At 37.2% G+C, this 21,969-nt stretch overlaps 1 protein-coding gene across 7 annotated transcripts in view; it reads right to left on the bottom strand.

The window, feature by feature from the left end:
* The window catches only part of ERC2 (ELKS/RAB6-interacting/CAST family member 2), a 1,052,138-nt gene that overhangs the window by 705,623 nt on the left and 324,546 nt on the right, over window positions 1-21,969 (bottom strand). For all 7 annotated transcript variants that reach the window (XR_008381889.1, XM_053600429.1, XM_053600428.1 and 4 more), the window contains one exon: window positions 13,787-13,861. Coding sequence is in view for 6 of the 7 variants with exons in the window: in XM_053600429.1 (XP_053456404.1) it covers window positions 13,787-13,861 (75 nt within the window). In the remaining variant the exon portion in view is untranslated. The remainder of the gene's footprint in view (window positions 1-13,786; window positions 13,862-21,969) is intronic.

The following is a 21,969-nucleotide window of genomic DNA, read 5'->3' as shown; positions in this document are numbered from 1 at the left end:
TAAGTTTACTAAACATAAGAAATGCATCTTTCTGTTGGTTATTTAATAGTTCTGTTTTTATTCAAAGTAATCCAAATTATTGATCATTTTACTTGTAATCTTTTTCTTTATTTTTAAGAACAGCTTTATTAAGATACAATATACATACCACAAAATTCACCCTTTTAAAATGTACAATTCAGTGGTTTGTGCAACCACCACCACTAATTCCAGAACAGTTTCATCACCTGAAACCCCTGAACCCATTAGCAGTCACTCTTCTTTCTCCGCATCCCCCAGACCCTGACAGTCATAATCTACTTTCTTTTCCTAACTTGCCTATATTGAACATGTCATATACGTGGACTCAGGCAATATGTGGCCTTTTGTGACTGGCCTCTTTGACTTGGCATAATGCCTTCAGGGTCCATCCATGTTGCAGCATATATCATCAGGGCTTTACTCCACTATATACCCACACCATATTTTGTTGCTTCATGTGTCAGATGATAGACACGTGGGTGTTTTAGCTTTTTGGCTACTACAAATAATGGAGGCAAGCAAAGTATCTCAAGAATGGAAGAAAAAGTATCCAATGTACTCAGCCCTACTATGAAACCAATTTATAGCTTTCATATGAAAGCTATAACCCAATTATAGCCCAAGAATACAGGGAAAGGGGAGAGGGAAGGGAGGGGAGGGGGAGGATGGACGGAGGCAAGGTAATTGGTGAGACCACACCTATGGTGCATCTTACAGGGGAACAGGTAAAATTCACTAAGTGTAGAATATACATGACTTAACACAATAACTAAGAGGGTGCCGTGAAGGCTATGTTAACCAGTTTGATGAAAATATTTCAAATTGTATATAAAACCAGTACATTGTACCCCATGATTACATCAATGTACACAGCTATGATTTAATAAAAAAAGAAAGAAATGAAAAATATTTATAATATCTGGCTATCTCCACATTGTTGAAAAGAAAAACTGAGATTGATTTGTGTGTTTTGTTGTTATCCATTAAATAAAAAAGATAGGTCAAATAAAAAAAAATAATGGTGGCATGAGCATTTGTGTATAGTTTACTTTTTAATGAGCACATGTTTTTAATTCTGTTGGGTGTATACCTAGGCATGGAATTTCTGGGTTATGTGGTTACTCTATGTTTAACATTTTGAAAAACTGTTGAACAATTGGACTGCACCATTTTACATTCCAACCATCAACATATAGGGGGTTCCAATATTTCTGCATCTTCTCCAACACTTGTTATGGTCTGTCTTTTCTATTTTAGCCATCTTAGTGAGTGAGAAGTTGTATCTAATTGTGGTTTTGACTTGCATTTCTCTAATGACACATGATCTTAAACATCTTTTCGTGTTCTTATCAACCATCTGTAGATCTTCTCTGAAAAAATATCTATTCATGGGGCCTTGGTGTGTGTCACACTTTATGGGGGCAAGACATGATTGCAAGAGGGACTTTGCCTAACAATTGCAATCAATGTAACCTGGTTTATTGTACCCTCAATGAGTCCCCAACAATAAAAAAAAAAAGAGTCCTTTAAAAAAAAAAAAAAGAAATGTCTATTCAAATCCTTTGCCCAATCTTTAACTGAATTGTCTTTTTCTTGATAAATTATCCTTCCTTTATTTTTAAATTAACATTTTAATCAAAGTATCATGTAATATAGGGTGGCCATCACACTATTTTAAATTGCACACGAACTTTATGGCCACCCTGTGTATATAAGAGTACCCAAATCACAGGTGTTCACATGATGAATTATGACAAAGTGCACACACCTGGGCATCTGCCAACCAGATTATGAAATAGAATATTATCTACACTCCAGAAACTTCCTTCCTGGTCCTATCAACATCCATACCCTACCCCCTTCAAATTAATCACTATCCAGTCATCTGATACCACTGATTAGTTCTGCCTGTATGACGACAATGGCCATTCCAGAAAGAGTTCCAAAACTGCTTTGGAGAGTAAACTAGACACTATCATTGGTGCATGGTTTCTCAAGGGAAGTAGTTCAAAGCGACCATGGTGATGTTCAGCAACGAGGTATGTACCACTTTATCTAGGATGAGTTTGGGAACTTAATTCTCCAATTCTCCTTAATATATACAATGTATTATATATATTCTTTTGTGTCTGGCTTCTTTCAACATTCCTTTGGTGGTATCCAATGATATCATTGCATATGTCAATAGCTTGGTCCTTCTCATTGCCTTATAATATTTTATTGTATAAATATTCCATTATTTATTTCTCTACTGTTGATAATTGTGTCTTTGTTTCAAGGTTTTGATTATTCTACATCTCACTGTGTTTTGTACCTTTTAATTTCAATTAGCTCTTGTACAACCATTGTTAGATTTTCTCCTGGATATTTCAGGAATATTACATACAATGATATTTTAATGATATTTTAGTATCATTGTATGTAATATTCCTTTCTAGTATGTAGAAATAAGATTCAATTTTAAATATTAACCAGCTATTGGGTAAATTCATTTACTATCTTATAGTTTATATATGGATTCATTGAGGTTTTTCTATACACGCATTCATGGTGCCTATGAATACAAATGGTTTTATTTCTCCTCATAATTCTTATACTTAGATTGTCCAAAACACTGAACAGAAGTGATGGTAACTAACATTCTGGTCTTGTTTCTTCTATGTGTATCATAAAGCCTTAGAACATTTTATCATTAAATATAAATTGCTACAGCTTTCTTGTAACTACACCTTATTAGATTTAAAAAATCCTCCACTTATGATCTGAGTTCCTTAAAAACTTCTTTGGAGGCAGGGATGGATGTTGCATTTACCAAATGCTTTTTCTACATCTACTTATAATAATTTCTCTCCTTTATCCTCTTAATGTAGTAAATAACATTGATTAGTATCCAAATATTAGTACAACTTTTCACTTCTAAAATAAACACAACTTGGTCATGTCATTTATTTGTTGCTACCTTCACTTCACCAGAATATTCTGCAAAATGTTTATTCAGAAGATAGCTTGTAATTTTCCTTTCTTGTAATGTCTTTCTTGTGTATTAATATCAAGCTTATGCAGACCTCATAAAACAAGCTTCTCTCTTTTTTTACTTCAGAAGAGTTTCTGTATAATTGATCTAATTTATTCATCAAACATTTGGTACAATTTACTGAAAAAGCCATCTGGGCCTGGATTTTTTGTTGTTGTTGCTTGGTTTGGATTTGGGGATTTTTTTTTTTTTTCAGTTAGTGGTAAGATTTTAAATAATAGAATCATTTCCTTTAATATATAGGACTACTCAGATATTCTATTTCTTCTCATGCAAGTTTTGACAAGTTGTGTTTTTAAAAGAATGTATCCATTTATCCAAAATTTCAACTTCATTACCATAAAGTTGTGAATAAAATCCTATCATATTTTTAATGTTAATAAGATTTATAGTGATGCACTCCCCTTCATTCCTGATACTGGTTATTCGTTCTATCTCTACTTTTCTTGATGATTCTAGCCAGGAATTGTCATTTTTGTTAATTTTTCAAAGAATTAGTGTTTAGCGTTCCTATCTAGCATGTTTGTTACCTGTTTCATTAATTTCAGCTTTTATTTTTCTCTTTTCTTATGGCTTAATTTGATCTTCCATTGCTCTTAAACTTAAAAAGTCTTTTATCAACCAAACTGAATAATTTGGTCTTCCCCAGACACTCCTATACTTTTCAGCCTCCTTGACATTGCTCTTCTATTTCTCACTGTTGATAAACCATGCTTCCCTTTACCAAAATTATGCCAGTTTTTCAAAAAGCATTTTATGCCCCTCTTTTATTTGATATCCTTCGAATCCCACAATCTATTTTGTCCTTCTTATATAACTTTTATAACTTGATTTACACACTTCTTTCCATTAGATACTTAAAGACCGATGGCTTAGTTTTTCTGAAAGGCTTACCATGGTGCTGTGCTTCTCAATAAATGCTGGTGTTTGTGATTCAAGTTCAAGAGTTATAGTCACACAAACTAACCAAGTTAATAGTGGAAATTATTAATTGGCAACTCAGTCAAAGATTTAGAGTCAAATACATTGTAAGAAGAGCTTAAGTAAAAAGGGAAAGCAGCCTCGTCTTTATAAAAACTGCAACTTGCTTCTAAAATGACAACTATATATCATCCAAAGCTAACATTTAACTTGACATTTTGCTTTTTCTGGTCATCACTTAAAACCCACATTTTTCCCCCTTATTTAAGGAAAACAGTTAAATGGGACAAACTTTAATTTTATTTCAAGTTGAAAGATGAGAAGATGAAAAAAAATTTTCCCAAGGGGGAAAAAATGAGCTAAAAAATATTCTGGTACTATAAATGAATAGTGTATATCAAAAACACAGGGCTGTGCAAGTTTAAACAAGTTATCAATCCATGCTGTTTAAGACTTCAGGGCAAGACTTAAAATGCAGAGAGGGAAATGGGGCACATGCTGGCAGTGGGGTACATATTTGGAGCCCTATCTGGATACCTGATAACATACATTAAAAAAAGATGAATCTTGCCTTATAGCACAAAGTACAGATGTGCACCTTTCCAAAAATATCAAATCAGCATCTCCAGCTCTCATGAACTGCTTCTACCTGTTCTAGGATGCAAAATTCAGTGCTTAATTTCCAAAGAAAGTGTTAAAAGAAAAATCATTTGAATCTATGGGCCATCTTCAGTAAAAAGCAGACAGGAGTAGTGGAGAGTGCAATAACTTTGGGGACAACTCTAGGGAGGAACTTTAGCTGCCAACAGACCATCTCTAGGACCTGGGACAGCTTGTTTATTCTCTCTAAACCACAGCTTCCTCTTCCCTGAAATGGGGAAAATTAAACCTATTCAGTTTACTACACAAGTGCCCTAGCCGTATACAAGGTAGTGGTGTTCCTGCCATTGGGATGTCGCAGGTGGTGAAGATGTTGTTTTTAAAAGCCACAAAAGAAGCAGGGACATATCTTTATTTATTTATTTATTTTTTTGTAGAGACAGAGTCTCACTTTGCCGCCCGTACAGTGCCATGACGTCACACGGTCACACGGCTCACAGCAACCTCCAGCTTTTGGGCTTACGCGATTCTCTTGCCTCAGCCTCCCGAGCAGCTGGGACTACAGGCGCCTGCCACAACGCCCGGCTATTTTTTGGTTGCAGTTTGGCCGAGGCTGGGTTTAAACCCGCTACCCTCAGTATATGGGGCCTGCGCCCTACTCACTGAGCCACAGGCGCCGCCTGAAACAGGGACATATTCTTAAGGCCGAAAAGCCATTCTAATGGCTTGACTAGAAAATCTGGGCTTGGCACAAGGATAAACACAGCATCCTGGGAGAATAAGTCTAAGTGAGACCAAAACAAGTAACAGTCCCAAAGATGAATGAAATAAACATAGGTTGGCCCTAGAATCAAAGAAGACGTGGCAGTCACTTCATTGGTCTCTTACTAGACCTCAGGATCCAAATAAATTCACGATAGGTATTAGGCTGTGTTGAATGGCCAAGGTTTGGTTAGAACTCTCTCTTCCTAGCCTGTTATGTGACCTTGAGAAAGTTGCCAAGGTTTTTTTTAAATTTCAAAATATTGTAGGGTACAAATGTTTGGAGTTGTTGCATGGATCAATTTTGTTATGTTTGAGTCAGGATTTTAAGTATACCCATCACCAAAATAGTGTTTGTTGTACCTGTCAGCTAGGTTTTTGCTCACTCCCTCTTTCTTCCCTCCCCCTTCTTGATTTCTGCTGAGTTTTACTTCCCTCTGTGCACTTACATGCTCACCAGTTACTTCCAAGTTAATAGCAAGTGTACGTAGCATTTGTTTTTCCATTCTTGAGGTACTTTACTTAGGATAATAGTCTTCAGTTCCTTCAAAACTGTTGCAAAAGGCCTTAATTCATCCTTCTTCGTGGCTTAGTATACTATAGTATACACATACCACATTTTGTTATTCCAAGCATGAATTGATGGATACTTGGGTTGATTCCACAGCTTTGAAATCGTGAATTGTGCTGCAATAAACATTAGCATGCAGGTGTGTTTGTCATAAAAGGACTTCTTTTCTTTTGGGCAAATACCTAGTAGTGGGATTGCTGGATAAAATGGTAGGTCGACTTTCAGTTTTTTGTGGAATCTTCATGTTTTCCATTTGTCGTCCCACTGAACAGCGTATAAGCATTCCTTTCTCTCTGCATTCACATTTTTTGGACTTTTTAATAAAAGCCATTCTACCTGGGGGTAAAGTAATTCTCTCCTTGTGGTTTTAATTTGCATTTCCCTACTATTAGTGATATTGAGCATTTTTCATATGTTTATTGTCCATTTGTCTATGAAAAGCTTCTGTTCACACCTTGTGATCACTTTTTAATGGGGTTCTTTGTTTCTTCCTTGCTGATTTGCTTGAGTTCTTTGCAGATTCTGGTTATTAGTCCTTTATCAGACATATAGCTTGGTAACATTTTCTCCCATTCTGTAGGGGTCTATTTGTTCTGTTGTTTCTTATCTATACAAAAGAGTTTTTAATTTAATCAAGTCCCATTTATTTATTTTTGGTTTTGCTGTGATTGCCAGCGGGGTCGAAGTCATAGATTCTTGCCTCGGCCAATATCTACAAGAGTTTTTTCAAAGTTCTCTTCTAGAGTTCTTATGATTTCTTGCCTTACATTTAAGTCTTTTATCTGTCTTAAATTAATTTTTGTGAGTAGTGAGAGATATGAATCTTGCTTCATTCTTCTGCGTGTGGCTATCCAATTTTCCCAGCACCATTTATTGAATAGGGATGCTTTTCCACAGTGTATATTGTTGTCTGTTTTGTGAAAAGCAAACCTTTGTTCCATTGGTCTGCGTTTCTATTTTTATGCCAGTATCATGATGCTTTGGTTATTAAAGTTTTGTGGTATAGCATGAAGTACAGTAATGTGATGCCTCCAGATTTATTCTTTTTGCTTAAAATTGATTTAGCTATTTGGATTCTTTTCTGGTTCCAAACAAAACATAAAATTATTTTTTCTAGGTCTGTGAAATTGCAAAGTTGTAGATCCTTTGAATACCTTGTGGAACTCAACAGGCCAAATTTGACCAAATACCAAGATACCTTTTAAAGGACACTGAGCCCAATTGCAGCTCACCCCCATGCACTGAACAGTCATCTGCCTGGCACAAAGACAAAATCTTCAGTTTTAGTAACAAAAAAAATTAATCTCCCCACTGAAGTTGCACCTAAATGCAAAGTCATATTCTTTCACTAAATTCAGCAACTTAGCAGAATTCAATTTTGCCTTGCTTATTATTCAGTTCCAATAAAAAACTATGTTGGGGACAAATGTTACTCAAGAGGAACTACTTAAAGCACACAAGTCACCTAGTTGGCCATATGATTAGAAAACAGAATACCTCTGATCCTCACTTCAGTTACCCACAGAAATACTATAACATAACAACAATATACCTCTGCCTTCTAAATCCACTTCAGTTAACAGGTTTATCAGATCAATATATTTTTTGAAACTTTTTTTTTTTTTATTGTTGGGGATTCATTGAGGGTACAATAAGGGTACATAAGGGTACAATAAGCCAGGTTACACTGATTGCATTTGTTAGGTAAAGTCCCTCTTGCAATCATGTCTTGCCCCCAGAAGGTGTGGCACACAGCAAGGCCCCACCCTTCTCCCTCCTTTCCACTCTCTGTTTTTCCTCCCCCCGTTTTTCCTCCCCCCATTGTCATTAATGACAATGACCTTAATTGTCATTAATTGTCCTCATATCAAAATTGAGTACATAGGATTCATGCTTCTCCATTCTTGTGATGCTTTACTAAGAATAATGTCTTCCACGTCCATCCAGGTTAATACGAAGGATGTAAAGTCTCCATTTTTTTTAATAGCTGAATAGTATTCCATGGTATACATATACCACAGCTTGTTAATCCATTCCTGGGTTGGTGGGCATTTAGGCTGTTTCCACATTTTGGCGATTGTAAATTGAGATGCAATAAACAGTCTAGTACAAGTGTCCTTATGATAAAAGGATTTTTTTCCGTCTGGGTAGATGCCCAGTAATGGGATTGCAGGATCAAATGGGAGGTCTAGCTTGAGTGCTTTGAGGTTTCTCCATACTTCCTTCCAGAAAGGTTGTACTAGTTGCAGTCCCATCAGCAGTGTAAAAGTGTTCCCTTCTCTCCACATCCACGCCAGCATCTGCAGTTTTGAGATTTTGTTATGTGGGCCATTCTCACTGGGGTTAGATGGTATCTCAGGGTGGTTTTGATTTGCATGTCTCTAACATATAGGGATGATGAACATTTTTTCATATGTTTGTTAGCCATTCGTCTGTCATCTTTAAAGAAGGTTCTATTCATGTCTCTTGCCCATTGATATATGGGATTGTTGGTTTTTTTCATGTGGATTAATTTGAGTTCTCTATAGATCCTAGCTATCAAGCTTTTGTCTGGTTGAAAATATGCAAATATCCTTTCCCATTGTGTAGGTTGTCTCTTTGCTTTGGTTGTTTTCTCCTTGGCTGTACAGAAGCTTTTCAGTTTAATGAAGTCCCATTTGTTTATTTTTGTTGTTGTTGCAATTGCTATGGCAGTCTTCTTCACGAAGTCTTTCCCCAGGCCAATCTTCCAGTGTTTTTCCTATGCTCTCTTTGAGGATTTTTATTGTTTCATGCCTTAAATTTAAGTCTTTTATCCATCTTGAATCAATTTTTGTGAGTGGGGAAAGGTGTAGGTTCAGTTTCAGTCTTTTACATGTGGATATCCAGTTCTCCTAACATCATTTATTGAATAGGGAGTCTTTCCCCCAAGGTATGTTCTTGTTTGGTTTATCGAAGATTACGTGGTTGTAAGATGTTAGTTTCATTTCTTGGTTTTCTATTCGATTCCAAGTGTCTATGTCTCTATTTTTGTGCCAGTACCATGCTGTCTTGACCACTATGGCTTTGTAGTAAAGACTAAAATCTGGTATATTGATTCTCCCAGCTTTATTTTTATTACTAAGAACTGCCTTAGCTATATGGGTTTTTTTCTGGTTCCATACAAAATGCAGAATCATTTTTTCCAAATCTTGAAAGTACGATGTTGGTATTTTGATAGGAATGGCATTGAATAGGTAGATTGCTTTGGGAAGTATAGACATTTTAACAATGTTGATTCTGCCCATCCATGAGCATGGTGTGTTCTTCCATTTGTTAAAATCCTCTGCTATTTTCCTTCTGAGGATTTCATAATTTTCTTTATAGAAGTCCTTCACCTCCTTCGTTAGGTATATTCCTAGGTATTTCATTTTCTTTGAAACTATGGTGAAGGGAGTTGTGTTCTTAATTAGCTTCTCATCTTGACTGTTATTGGCGTATACAAAGGCTACTGACTTGTGGACATTGATTTTATATCCTGAAATATTACTGTCTGTTTTGATGACTTCTAGGAGACTTGTGGTTGTAAGATCATGTCGTCAGCAAAGAGGGAGAGTTTGACCTCCTCTGCTCCCATTTGGATTCCCTTTATTTTCTTGTCTTGCCTAATTGTATTGGCTAGAACTTCCAGCACTATGTTGAATAGTAAAAGTGACAGAGGACAACCTTGTCTGGTTCCAGTTTTAAGAGGAAAAGCTTTCAGTTTTACTCCATTCAGTAAAATATTGGCTGTGGGTGTGTCATAGATAGCTTCAATCAGTTTTAGAAATGTGCCACCTATGCCTATACTCTTCAGTGTTCTAATTAGAAAAGGATGCTGGATTTTATCAACTGCTTTTTCTGCATCTATTGAGAGGATCATATGATCTTTATTTTTGCCTCTATTAATATGGTGGATAATGTTTATGGACTTGCGTATGTTGAACCAGCCTTGCATCCCTGGGATGAAGCCTACTTGATCATGATGAATGACTTTTTTGATGATAAGCTGTAATCTATTGGCTAGGATTTTGTTGAGAATTTTTGCATCTATATTCATAAGTGAGATTGGTCTGAAATTCTCCTTTTTGGTTGGGTCTTTTCCTGGTTTTGGTGTCAGGGTGATGCTTGCTTCATAGAATGTGTTGGGGAAGATTCCTTCTTAATAAAACTCTATGTCACTCATATATGTCCCATTTGATAATTTCTGATTTGCTAACAAGAAGTTTGTTTTTCATAAAGAGTGAATATCATTTAATGTATTAAGCAAATAACAACAAGGGAACTACATGTATTTTCTTTTCAACCTGGCTGTTAAGTTTTGGAGTGAAGTTTTATGCCCCCTCTCTGTCATTATTATTGGATTTTTTGCATTTTTTAAAAACACAACATTCTCCATGCCCATCTATCTGTGATTATTGGAGCTGCTGCAGCTTTCTTGCTCAAACAGGCAGAAAGAAGCTGTCTAAAAATAAAGCTCACATGATTGAAGCCAAGATAAGTGATACCATGAGGAAATAAGACTTGCTAATAACTTCTGAGCCCCTGGATCAAGCCACGCCTGAAGCAATATCCTTTTTTTTTTCCCCCATCCAAGTAAGCCAGTAAGTTTCCTTTTGGCTTTAGTTGCTTTGTAATAGATTTTCATTCCCTCAGAAGTTCTAACAAAGAAAAGTTTTTGAGATTATCTCACAAGTACTGTCATTACTGACATTCATTTTTAAAAAGTAGATCCAGCTTTATGAATGGCCCCCAAAATGAAACTTTTGCACATTATGTTTATGTCAAGTTAAATTTATAATAATCAAAGGAATTCATCTTAAAGAAAGTAAAAAGAGAAAACAAGCCTTTCGTCTGTCATCGTTATTGACAGTTCTTCACAAAAGCAGAAAAGAGGAGCTTAGTAAAGAATCTCCAAACACAAAAGCAAAAACAAAAAAGAAGAGTATCACAACATCTACTAAGAAACTAATTTCTCCAGGAAACACATACAAAGTTATAGGTGCAAACTTGGAACATACCTGCCAGACAAAATTGGGATCAAAATTAAAACTTGGAGCTGCCTGCAAGAAGATAAATCACAAATAATTTTATTCACTTTTCTTCCTTTTATTTTCATTCAGATGACTGACTCAACTTGCTGGCAATAGATGTAACGTCTGCAAGAGAACTGCCCCCCACTTGATGCAGGCAGATAGCCTTCCCCAATGCTTGTCCTATGGAGACATATTCTCACAACTCTAAAAGTCCAGAGGACTACTTAGAGATCTTCTGGAATTACTGGATTGTGATTCTAAATGGTGCTTGCAGTTAAGATTGCACAGACTTTCACGTCAATGCCTTCCTTGAGTTGGTGCAAAGTGGATGTAGGGGTGTTGGGGGTCTGAAGTTTACTCTTCATTTCTCTATAAAGAAAGTATGGATAACTTCTGGGCCATAATTCAGGTCATCTTCCTGAAACTATACAGCAAATTTACTCTAAGAAAGCTCTTTTTAACTTTAAATTTTATCAAGGCATTAGATGACATTGATGTTTACCCAAAGCTAGAACACAGAAGAGTCTCAAGTTCCACTCACCCAGGCTTTAAGGGTCAGTTCTAATTAGTGGTCAACTCTAAAGCTTGTACAATATGGGTTTCCAGCATTCCCTTCTATTTCACCAGGGTGTAATGTACAAAATTGGATGAGATCACAGTCTCCATCATGAGCTACACACATGGCCAAGGAGATGACCCTCCACCAGCTGCCTTCATAATTCAATTTAGGTATGCTGGGTATAGATGCTAATGGGCCCCAGACTTCTCTGCTGACAAGACAGAAGGCAGTGATTCTACAAATTAACAACCATCCAAAAAGACAATAGAAAATCTCCAAGCCTAGTTCCTTGACAAATATATTGATCTTCATTTGTCCTAAAAATACATTTTTATACCTACAAATCAGCACCACTGGCATCCATAAAAGAAAAGGTCCAGGTTCAATTTACTGATAATATATATATAGATATAGATGTAAATTTTCCCTAAAAATCATGTTTTTTTGCCTTCTCATGTACACAGCCTAAAAGAATGTCATTATTTATAATTTTTTGTTTGTAATAAAACATACAGAAACAGAAAACTAGAAACAAACAGATTTTCTACTTTAAAAAGTGACAAAGGAGCTACTAGTTGTCTTTGTACAAAGGAAAATATCCACCATTAGGAGAAATGTCTCCTGGTTTCTCCAAAGGTTTTTGGAGCTCAGTCTTTCTTTTGTATTTTTTAAATTATAATTTGGAAATAAAAGTCTTTCTTTAGTATTTTTTAAATTATAATTTGGAAATAAACATGATCCTCTTCTCCATTACTATTTGTGCTAGGTATTAGGAAGGTGGGTGGGAAGTTGGGTGTAAGAAGGATTAAGCCACCCTTTGCAAAAAAAAAAAAAAATCAGTCTTTTATCCTTTCATCTTTTCCTTTTTCCTCTCACCCTCCCCCTTTTTTAAAAAGCTAAACCGAGTTTCAAGCTTGATTACCATATGAAGTGAGGATAAAATTTCAATTACGAGCCACTACTCCCCAAGTGTGAAATATTAAATTTCTTTTTAAAATAAGTTAAAGTTACATAAATTCAAAACAATTAATGAACCAGAATTAACCATTAGTTTTTAATCCTATTGGCATTTGGTTCCATCAATGATATTTTTCAAAGCAATGTGCTACAAATACATTCTGAGTGCCTTGACTCTTGCGACCTCACTTAAGAGACACAGAGTTTGAAAGCAAATGTTCTATTATTTCCACCAAAGTCCACTTGGATGAAGACATTGTCACTGACTAGGAAAAAAAATCCCAAGTCGGAATTGGACATGCCAAGAATTCAGCAACTATTAGTTTCTTTTTCCCCAGGACTTGGGAATTTTTTGGCAAACAATTCAAAATCATGTGCTGCTAGAGAGACAGAAAAAAATCATTATCCCATCAACAAGCTTCAGAATTCTCTTATAGAGCCATGGTGACCAGCAAACTCTCTGAGTTATAAACTCACATGTCGAATTTTCAGACTGCAAACATCTTTATTATAAATTTTTTTTTCTTCATGGAACAATTTAACTCAAAAATTATTCTTGAGATAAATACTTTGGTATTTGCTTCTTTCTGGCAAAAAAAAAAACCTGGAAGTACAAAGACTTCAATATCTAGATACTAGCAAAGCAACTGTTTCCTTTATATCTATTTCTTAATCATAGGTCATGGCTTGGCCATCCTCATTTACTTCATTATTCCTTACATGCCCTTAATCCACCCAGAAGGATTTTTATATTCCTTTACATAGTATATCTCTATGCCTCCATAGCTAACAAGACTACTTTGTAAGTATTTAGAAAAGTATTATCACTTCCAGATGTGGTTAAGAGAAAATACTGGGGTCACAAGAAAGAATCATTTTTTTGAAAAATAATTAAAAAAAAATTTTTTTTTGCTGATAGCATAATGTTAATTATTTACTGACACTACTGCATGTAAAATAACTTCCTTTTGCCAAATAATGCGAAGGGGTGGGGGAGAGAATTATTCTAGCTTTAGAAATTCAATTTTTAAAACACACACAAAACGTCCCTTAGGGTTAAAGGCATTGCCATGTTCTGGAAAGAAACACAGCTCCTTTCAGCCAACGGATATTTGACATCTTTACTCTTTTGCCCAGAAAAGGCATCCTAATTAAAGGGCCAATAAATTAAATATGCCCAGGAAGGCAAAAAGACCCAGAAGCAAAGCACTCGGCAGGGTGCCTAGAGAAAAACACAAGGTTCATTTCACATGTTTATGTTAGGCACCGCCAAGTCAGAACAAACTCCCCGGACACAGATGTTTCTGACAAAAGTATTCAGCTCCTACCTTCATTTCAATGACAGTCTGGAGAGCCTTCGTCTTGGCTGGCTCCGGCTGAAGTTGGCTTCTCCGGTGCAATTCCTGGGGAGGAACACGATAGAAATAAGTCTGACGGTTCATCCTTCCGTTACAACATGACCTTTACACAGGTACCACACAGCCCAGGAGGTGCAGGTTCCCTGCGCTCAGACACAAACAAGCCACAGGTGCCTCTTCCCCCACACTCTTCAGCATCCCTCCTGCCTGGAGCCTGCCTGCGTTCCGCTGAAGAGCTCCTGGCACATGCGCTATTTCTGAAACTTCCATCAATAATTAATGTCAACTGTGACAAAGCCAGCAAGTAATCATAGTCCGAATACTGTTCAACATTGGGGCTGATGCCCAGCCATCAAATCAGAATTTACTAAATTATATTACTCTGTGCTCCCAATACAAACACAGCAAGAAAACAGAGGACAGAAAATGACTAACGTGGTTGCAAATCAGCTGCACGCATGGCATTTTGCTACCGAGGTAGGTTTGAATGAGCAATTTAAAATCTTTACGATATAACTGTGTCACTTTCTGGAGTGATCTGATGAAACCTTGTGAATCTCTTGCTTCCAAATTTACAGTTTCAGTCCTTATTCAAAAGCACATCTGTGGGTGATATATTTATACATCACGATGCTAAGAAATTAAAATTGGAACTAATATCAACAACATTAGAGAAGAGACAAAATGGTTAAAGGCAGATAGGGGCCCAAGAACTCTTGAAATAATGATGCACATTTCTCTAGGTAAAAAGCAAACAATATAATTAGAGATTGTAAGCTTGAAGGCTCATTTTCTACGTTTCCCCTGAAAAGAATGGTTCTGTCAAGACTTTAAAAAGTTGTCTTAGCAGAAAAGAAGAGACAAAAGAAAAGGTAGTTTGTTCAGTTCCTGCTTTGATTTTCTTAACAATTATTTTTTATACCTTTTTTTTGCAGTTTTTGGCTGGAGCTGGGTTTGAACCCAGTACTTCCGGTATATGGGGCCGGCGCCCCAGCCCTTTGAGCCACAGGTGCTGCCCTGATTTTCTTAATAATTTTACTAATAGTTTGACGAGAGTTGGCAATGGGAGGAGTAAACAAAGGTACTCACATAGTCCTTGCTGCTGATATGGGCCACCTATGGGATACCGAAACTTATTTCTGCTTCCAGAAAAATCAGTTTAGACTCAGTATGGGATATTTCTTTTAGAACCATTGGACCACAAACATTTAAATTTTAAAAAAGAAAGAGGTAAGGAAAAGGAACCAATGTAATTTCTAGCTTTTTCCAAGTAAAGACATTTAAAATTAATTCTACCCCACCACTACCATCTAGTATCACTTCCATTCCACAAAGATAGGACATATTAATGTAAAAATGGTTAGAAGAATCAAATCCCACAATTAAAGATAGTCCTATCCAGGATAGGATAAGCAGGCAGTTTTTGCCCACATCCTGTTATGCTGTTCTTATCTACCAGAGGCCCGAGAAATCTTGGATATTGACCATGATCCACATGTTCTGTTACCAGCCCTGGGGAATCACTATTACAGCTCTGGACAGGGGGTCTGAGAACAATGTTTTAGTCTCAAAGTCATCACTGGTATGAATTAGCAGTCTTGTGAGATCAACCTCCAGTTTGAGAACTATACCTTCTAATTATTCAAAATGCCTTCACAACAGTTAGGACATTCTCCCCCTTAACATATCCCTGGAAGGGATGGAGTCAAGTATTACTGAAACTACTTTATAAGTAGAGAAGCAGAAAGAGACCCTCTGTCCTTCTGGAGGCCCCAGACTGCAATGATCTGGCAACACTGCCATTTTAGGCTCCCTGAAGATAGCAGAGGTTTTCTGAAGAAATGTCCTTTACATCTACGATGTCTCCAGCATTACCAAATGAAGAAGATGGCTTACATGGTGAGTCCAGTGGGCTCCTGGACATTTAACAGCCAGCATCCACCATGGCCAGGTTCAGCCTACTAAAGGGGCATCATTGAATGCAGACTTGGGAAGACAGGCACAATAGTATCTCCACTGTAGAGTATTTTCCACCATCCGTACACAATATACATAATAACTTTAAGATCCCAGGTCAGTGATTTTCAACCAGTCTGTCGTGAGAGTATCTTAAGTGTACTTTGAAAATTTTTAACAATCATTATTTAAATTATTTTTTGAAAAAAGTTAAAGGACAATTAGTATATTCTTCTTATTGTTCTTTTTTTGGATCAACATAATTTAAGTATGCTGTGGAAGTTTAACTATAGGTTCAAGTGTGCAGTGAGATTTAAAAAAAAGGTTAAAAAACACTGTCCTAGGTGATAGTAAAATGTAGTAAAAATTATGAAATTCTGAGTTTTCAAGATAATTTATTTCATGTGAATTTGAATATTTAATTTATAATAGTTGTTGGCAGTTTCCAAGATTTGGCTTTCATGAGTCAGTACAATCCAGTTCCAGCTCACCATTGATTGGGTGGATCCCATTAGGACTTCAACCTCCTTAAAAAAAAAAAAAAAGGAAAAAAGCTTCTTAGCCCTCAACATTACTTGCAAGATTGGTGGAGTTCACTGGGCCAAAAAAATCCCATAGATGAGAAAAGAGAAAGTAAGCCACTTGTCAGAGTAGCTCTATAGTGAGTGGTAGAAGAAATACATTTATACAGTTCACAGGTAACCATTTGGGATACCAGGTGGCATCAAAATCAATTTTAAATAAAAAAAGCTGAAAATGAAATGCATGATAATTTCACACCAGACCCAATCCTGGTACTAGAATAAAAATAATAAAATAACTTGAAGAGAGAGGTTAAGCTTGTATAAAACAAGGAAAAATAATCAAGAAACAACTAAGCAACACAGTGAAAATAAAAACCATAGGGTAAAGGCATATGCTGTTGTAGTCTCTGCCAAACACAAAAACATCGTTAAGGGTAAACGTGCAATAAAAAGGCTAAATTTGTAGCCAATAGTTCTTCAAAAATGGAAACAGCATTCTCTTTGCTGTCATTACACAAATTCTATTATAATACAAACCAGCTCAAATTCCAGATTGGGTCCTTCCCCTTTGTGTCACTCCTTTAAAAATAAAATGAAATCTCTAATTACCCAGGAATTGTAGTTTTCTTAACTACACTATTTTTAAATGCTGAATTTATAGTTTCTGAGGATTACCTACATTCTAAAGACGTTGGATAAATGAGTATTGTAATCTGTTTTCAGACTACATGGACTATCTGATAGTCTCATCTCAGACACTTCATCCAACTCTAAGATTTGGGATTCTTAAAATACTCTGTTTATGGCACAGAGGACCAGTGGTCCAATGAAAAGTTGTGCTCTTTTTTCACAGCATAGACTTGTTGCTAGGAAGCCCAACAATCACGATTCTTGTACCTAATGTGGCCATGGCACTTATTTCTAGCCAGCAGATGTGCTTAGAAATGAGAAACTCGACTTCCATAGAAACATCCTCCTAGTGCTCAGCTCTCCGCTTTTCCTATCTTCTGGCTAGAAGCGAAGGACTCCAGGATTCAGATAGAGCACAATGCAAGTACAAGTTGGATCTATCAGGTGTAGAACACAAATGCCTTAATGCTGTAATTGGGTAAATGAGGTGAAGGCTATGTTGATTAGTAGGATGTAAGCACTCCAATTTGTACAAATAATCAACACATTGAATCTCATAATGGCATAAATGTATTCATAATCTATGTACAAATGACTTAATAAAAAAAGTTGGAAAAGCCTCCAAATAAAAGAAACCTGCATTCCCGAAACACCATTTAAAAAGGTTGCTGAGCACCTACATTGGATGGTGTATGAATGAAAATAAGCTGTTACAGTAAACCTATGAGCTTTCAGGCTTCATCTGTAACTATCCTGGCTCTCTCAGCTTTAACTACTAGGATGGCTGCAAGGAAAAATACCTTATTAGTCTTGCAAAGTGACTGCTTGCCAAATTTTTCTAAAATTTAGGCAGTAAGATGAGTTAGTGGTGGGATGCTCAGACTATAACTGTCTGAGAGATGCACTAATCTTAAACAAGTAATGAATTTCCCCAGGGGCATTTAGGCTTTTCTCATATAGGTATGAGTGAGCACAAGACTTAACTTATTCTGATAGTTTTTAAATGACAGTATTAAATCATCAAGTACAATCGTACTTAAACTTTTCTTAGTCACAAATCTCTATAAAAATTAAATGGAGGCCAGGCACAAGGACTCATGCCTGTAATGCTAGCACTCTGGGAGGCCAAGGATTCCTTGAGCTCAGGAGTTCAAGACCACCCTAAGCAAGAGCAAGACCCTGTCTCTACTAAAAATAGAAAAATTAGCTGGGCGTGGTGGCACCATACCTGTAGTCCCAGCTGCTCGGGAAGCTAAGGCAAGAGGATTGTTTGTGCCCAAGAGATTGAGGTTGCTGTGAGCTTAGATACCACAGCCAGCACTCTAGCCTGGGGCAAAAGAGTGAGACTCTCAAAAAAAAAAAAAAATCAAATGGAAGATGTGTATTCTCTCCAGAAATGGACACAAAAACATATGCCTACAAAATGGTGTACATTAGTTCAGCTGGTTCACAGGGCATGGTTTGGCAGCCCAAAAGTTTACATCTGAACCGGACTTTGGGCTAAGAACTACTTATTAAGAGGAAATAGTACTGTACTAGGGGTCAGAAGTCAGGAGCCTGTAGTCCAAGCCTGAGACCTTGGGCACACCCTTTCCCTTCTCTGACTGCAGAATAAGGAGTTTTATGAGTAGGTTTCGAACGTCCTTCCAGCACTGAGAATATACAGACAGGTAGCTGACTGACCTGCTGGTCTCTGGCTGGTATTTCTAGTCACACTCGTTCTCACTTTTAGAAGCAAAATAAAAAATAAGAGAAGAATACTGGCAGCATCACAAAATTTAGTGTCTCACTATGACATAGATCTCCAAGTTACATCCTATAATGTCATGACTAGGTTGGACTAGTTGGTCTAGAACTACCAGCTCCTTCATGGAAATATACCAAGAACCAAGAATGTTGAGCACGAAATCTCAAATGGTTCATCAGAATGATAATTTTTGGCAGTTAATGAGAGTCTGGAGTCTAGTGAGTTTAATCTGGATGGATGCTAGCTTCCAAGAAGAACCTGGAAGAATAATGCTTACACACACCACATACTTTCTCATTAGGAAAAAAAAACAACCCATCAATACTTAACTTTCTTTTCAAAAGTGATTACTATTTTTATCTGGTTGTTGTTCTGGAAATCTGCTGTATAACAAACCACCCCAAATTTAATGTTGTCAAGCCACCACCATTTTATTATACTTATGAATTCTAGGTTAGAAAGTCATAGAAGATAGAGTTGGCTTGCCTCTATAGTGTAATGGTCAGAGGCTGTAGCAAGTGAATGGAGCCAAGCCCAAGATGAATTCTTCACCCATAAGTCTGGTGTCTTGGCTGGAAAATTACTTGAAGACTATGCTTAGCTGGAACTGTCAATCTGAGCACCTATATAGGACCTCTCTATGCAGCTTGGGCTTCCTTTCTATATAGTAGCCTCAGGGTAATCTAACTTCTTACATTTAAGTGTAAAGACTCCAAGAGCAAGAATTCCAAAAAATAAGCAAGAGACCGCATGACCTTTCATTACCTAACCTTGAAATTGTCACAGCATCACTTTTGCCATGCTCTAGTTATTGAAGTAGTCATAAGCCTGCTCCACTTCCAGGGAGGAGAGCAAAAGAACCAATGTCTTAAAATTGCCATTCTGATGGAGCAAAAGCAATTGGAGAAATCAACAGGAAAGTAACACTGTAATCTCAAATGTCAACTCACGTAAGTCTTAAGACATTACAGACTCATCTATTCGAATAATAATTTGATAGAACAGAAAAGGGTTAGAATAGAAAAAATATAGCAGTGAACCAAAACAGACCAATATCCCAGCCCTTATAAGTTTTGTCTTCCAGATTCCAAGGGAAAGAAAAGCAAAATAATTATGAAAGGTGACTAAGCTAATTTGTTTTAAATATTATAAAGTAAAATAAGGTAGAAAAGGACCTATGAGGGAAGAGCTAATCAATTGCAAATTTAAGTAGGGTCGTCAGGGAAAGTTTTATGCCAAGGTGACATTCGAGCAAAAATCTAAAGGGAATGGGAGAACAAGTTGTGTAGCTACATAGTACTCCAGGCAGAGGGAACAGCAAGTGCTAAGTGTGTGGCTGGAGCTGCCTGAGGGTCAGGGAAGGTGGGAAGTCAAAGAAGTGCAGGTGTGGGGGAGGATGGCAGGATGGGCCCTGCTTTTGGAGTCTACTCCAAAGAGTAGAGAAATAGCTTTTATTCTGAGAAAAATGAAAAGACATTGGAATATCTGAGCAAAGGCAAAGCATGATATGAGGCATGTTCTGAAACTATAGAGTTTCAGTGAAATGCTGGTGGTGGTGGTAAAGACAGAAAAATAGGGATTAATTTGAGGTTATTGGAATAACCTTATCAAGGAATGGGATAGCCTGGGAACAAGGTAGCAGAGTGAAGGCAATGAGGAATTGAGTGCAGATATGTTCTGAGCACAAGGCTGACTTGACTCCCTGATCGATAGCCTGGGGACCAGAGAAGTAAAGGATAGCACCAAGGCTTAGCCTAAACAGCAAGAAGAATGGAGGTGGATTACCACCACCATAGGGAAGCTGGGCAGGAGAAGTGGGAGTTGCGGGAACCAAGAGTTTGCTTTTGCATGTTAGGTTTGTGATGCTAGCAGACATTCAAAGGGAGAGGCTGAGTGGGCGACAGAATAGATGAGTCTGGTTTTCAGAGGGGAAGTATGTGCTACAATTACAAACTTGAGGTCAGTGAATCAACTAGGGACTGAGTACGGGGAGAAGGAGAGAGGTCAGAGGACTGACTGCAGGAGCATTCTAACAGTAAAAATTCTGGAAAGTGTGGAGCAAGCAGCAAAGGAGACTGAGGAGCACCACTGAGGGGGGAGGATGAGGAGTGTGGCATCCTGGATACCAAGTGAAGAAAGTGCATTCGGTACAAGGAGTAACCGTCCATCAATTACTGCTGAGAGGGCAAGAGGATGAGGTCAGAGCACTGACCACTGGACTTAGATACATTAGATCACCTCTACCAGTACAGTGTTGGTGGACAGTGAGCAAATCTGACTGGAATGTGATGTGGGAGGTTGGGAAGAAAGAAGAGCCTCCGGTTACTCTATTTATACAATATGCTATTTACCTGACCATTTCTTTTATCAAAACTGCTTTAGATTTATATACTCACGTTTGTAACAGCAATATCCCAACAGCCAAAAGATAGAAGCAACCCAAATGTCCATTGATGGATGAATGGCTGAACAAAATGCCCTATGTACGTACAACGGAGTATTCTTTTAAAAGGCAAGCAATTTTAACATCCGCTACAATATGGCTGAACCTTGAGAACAATAGGCTATGTAAAATAAGCCAGGACTTGCATCATAAATACTGTATGAGCTCACTTATACCAGGTATCCAGAGCAGTCAAACTCACAGACACAGGAAGTGGAATGGTGGTTGCCAGGGACTATGGTAAGGGAAGTAGGCAATTGTTGTTTAAAGGGTATAGAGCAGGTTTAAAGGTTCTCAACCTTCCTAATGCTATGGCCCTTTCATATAGTTCCTGTGGGTCGTGACCCACAGGTTGAGAACCCCTGGTATAGAGTTTCAGTTTGGCAAGAAGAAAAAGTTCTAGAGACTGGCCACACAATAACATGAATAGGCTTACCACCACCAAACTATACCCTTAAAAATGGTGAAGATGGTAAATTTTATATGTGTATTTTGCCACAGTTACATTTTTTAAAAAAACATAAAACAGCTGTTGAAGTTCCACCCTCTCTCCCATCTCTATCCTTCCGGAGAGTAGCTATCATCTTAACGTTGGTGACGCTTTCCCATGAATGTATTCATGTTTTTATTACATAGGTTTGTCCTCATAAATGGTATAGAGCTAACAATACAATGCACTGCCTTTTAATTTGTAGAAACACCAGCTACCATTTTGTACAAAGCTTTTTTTGCACTTTTGGTTTTTACTTCAAAAATATTTGTTTTTAGGATTTGTCAGCAATATTATGAGTGAATAAGTGTTTTGTATTCTTTTTGTTCCATTACAGCATTTCAATAAACCTCCCAGTAGAGA

This window comes from Nycticebus coucang, chromosome 8, assembly GCF_027406575.1.
Source record: "Nycticebus coucang isolate mNycCou1 chromosome 8, mNycCou1.pri, whole genome shotgun sequence".
Taxonomy (NCBI): domain Eukaryota; kingdom Metazoa; phylum Chordata; class Mammalia; order Primates; family Lorisidae; genus Nycticebus; species Nycticebus coucang.
This window is presented reverse-complemented; position numbering and strand designations above follow the sequence as displayed.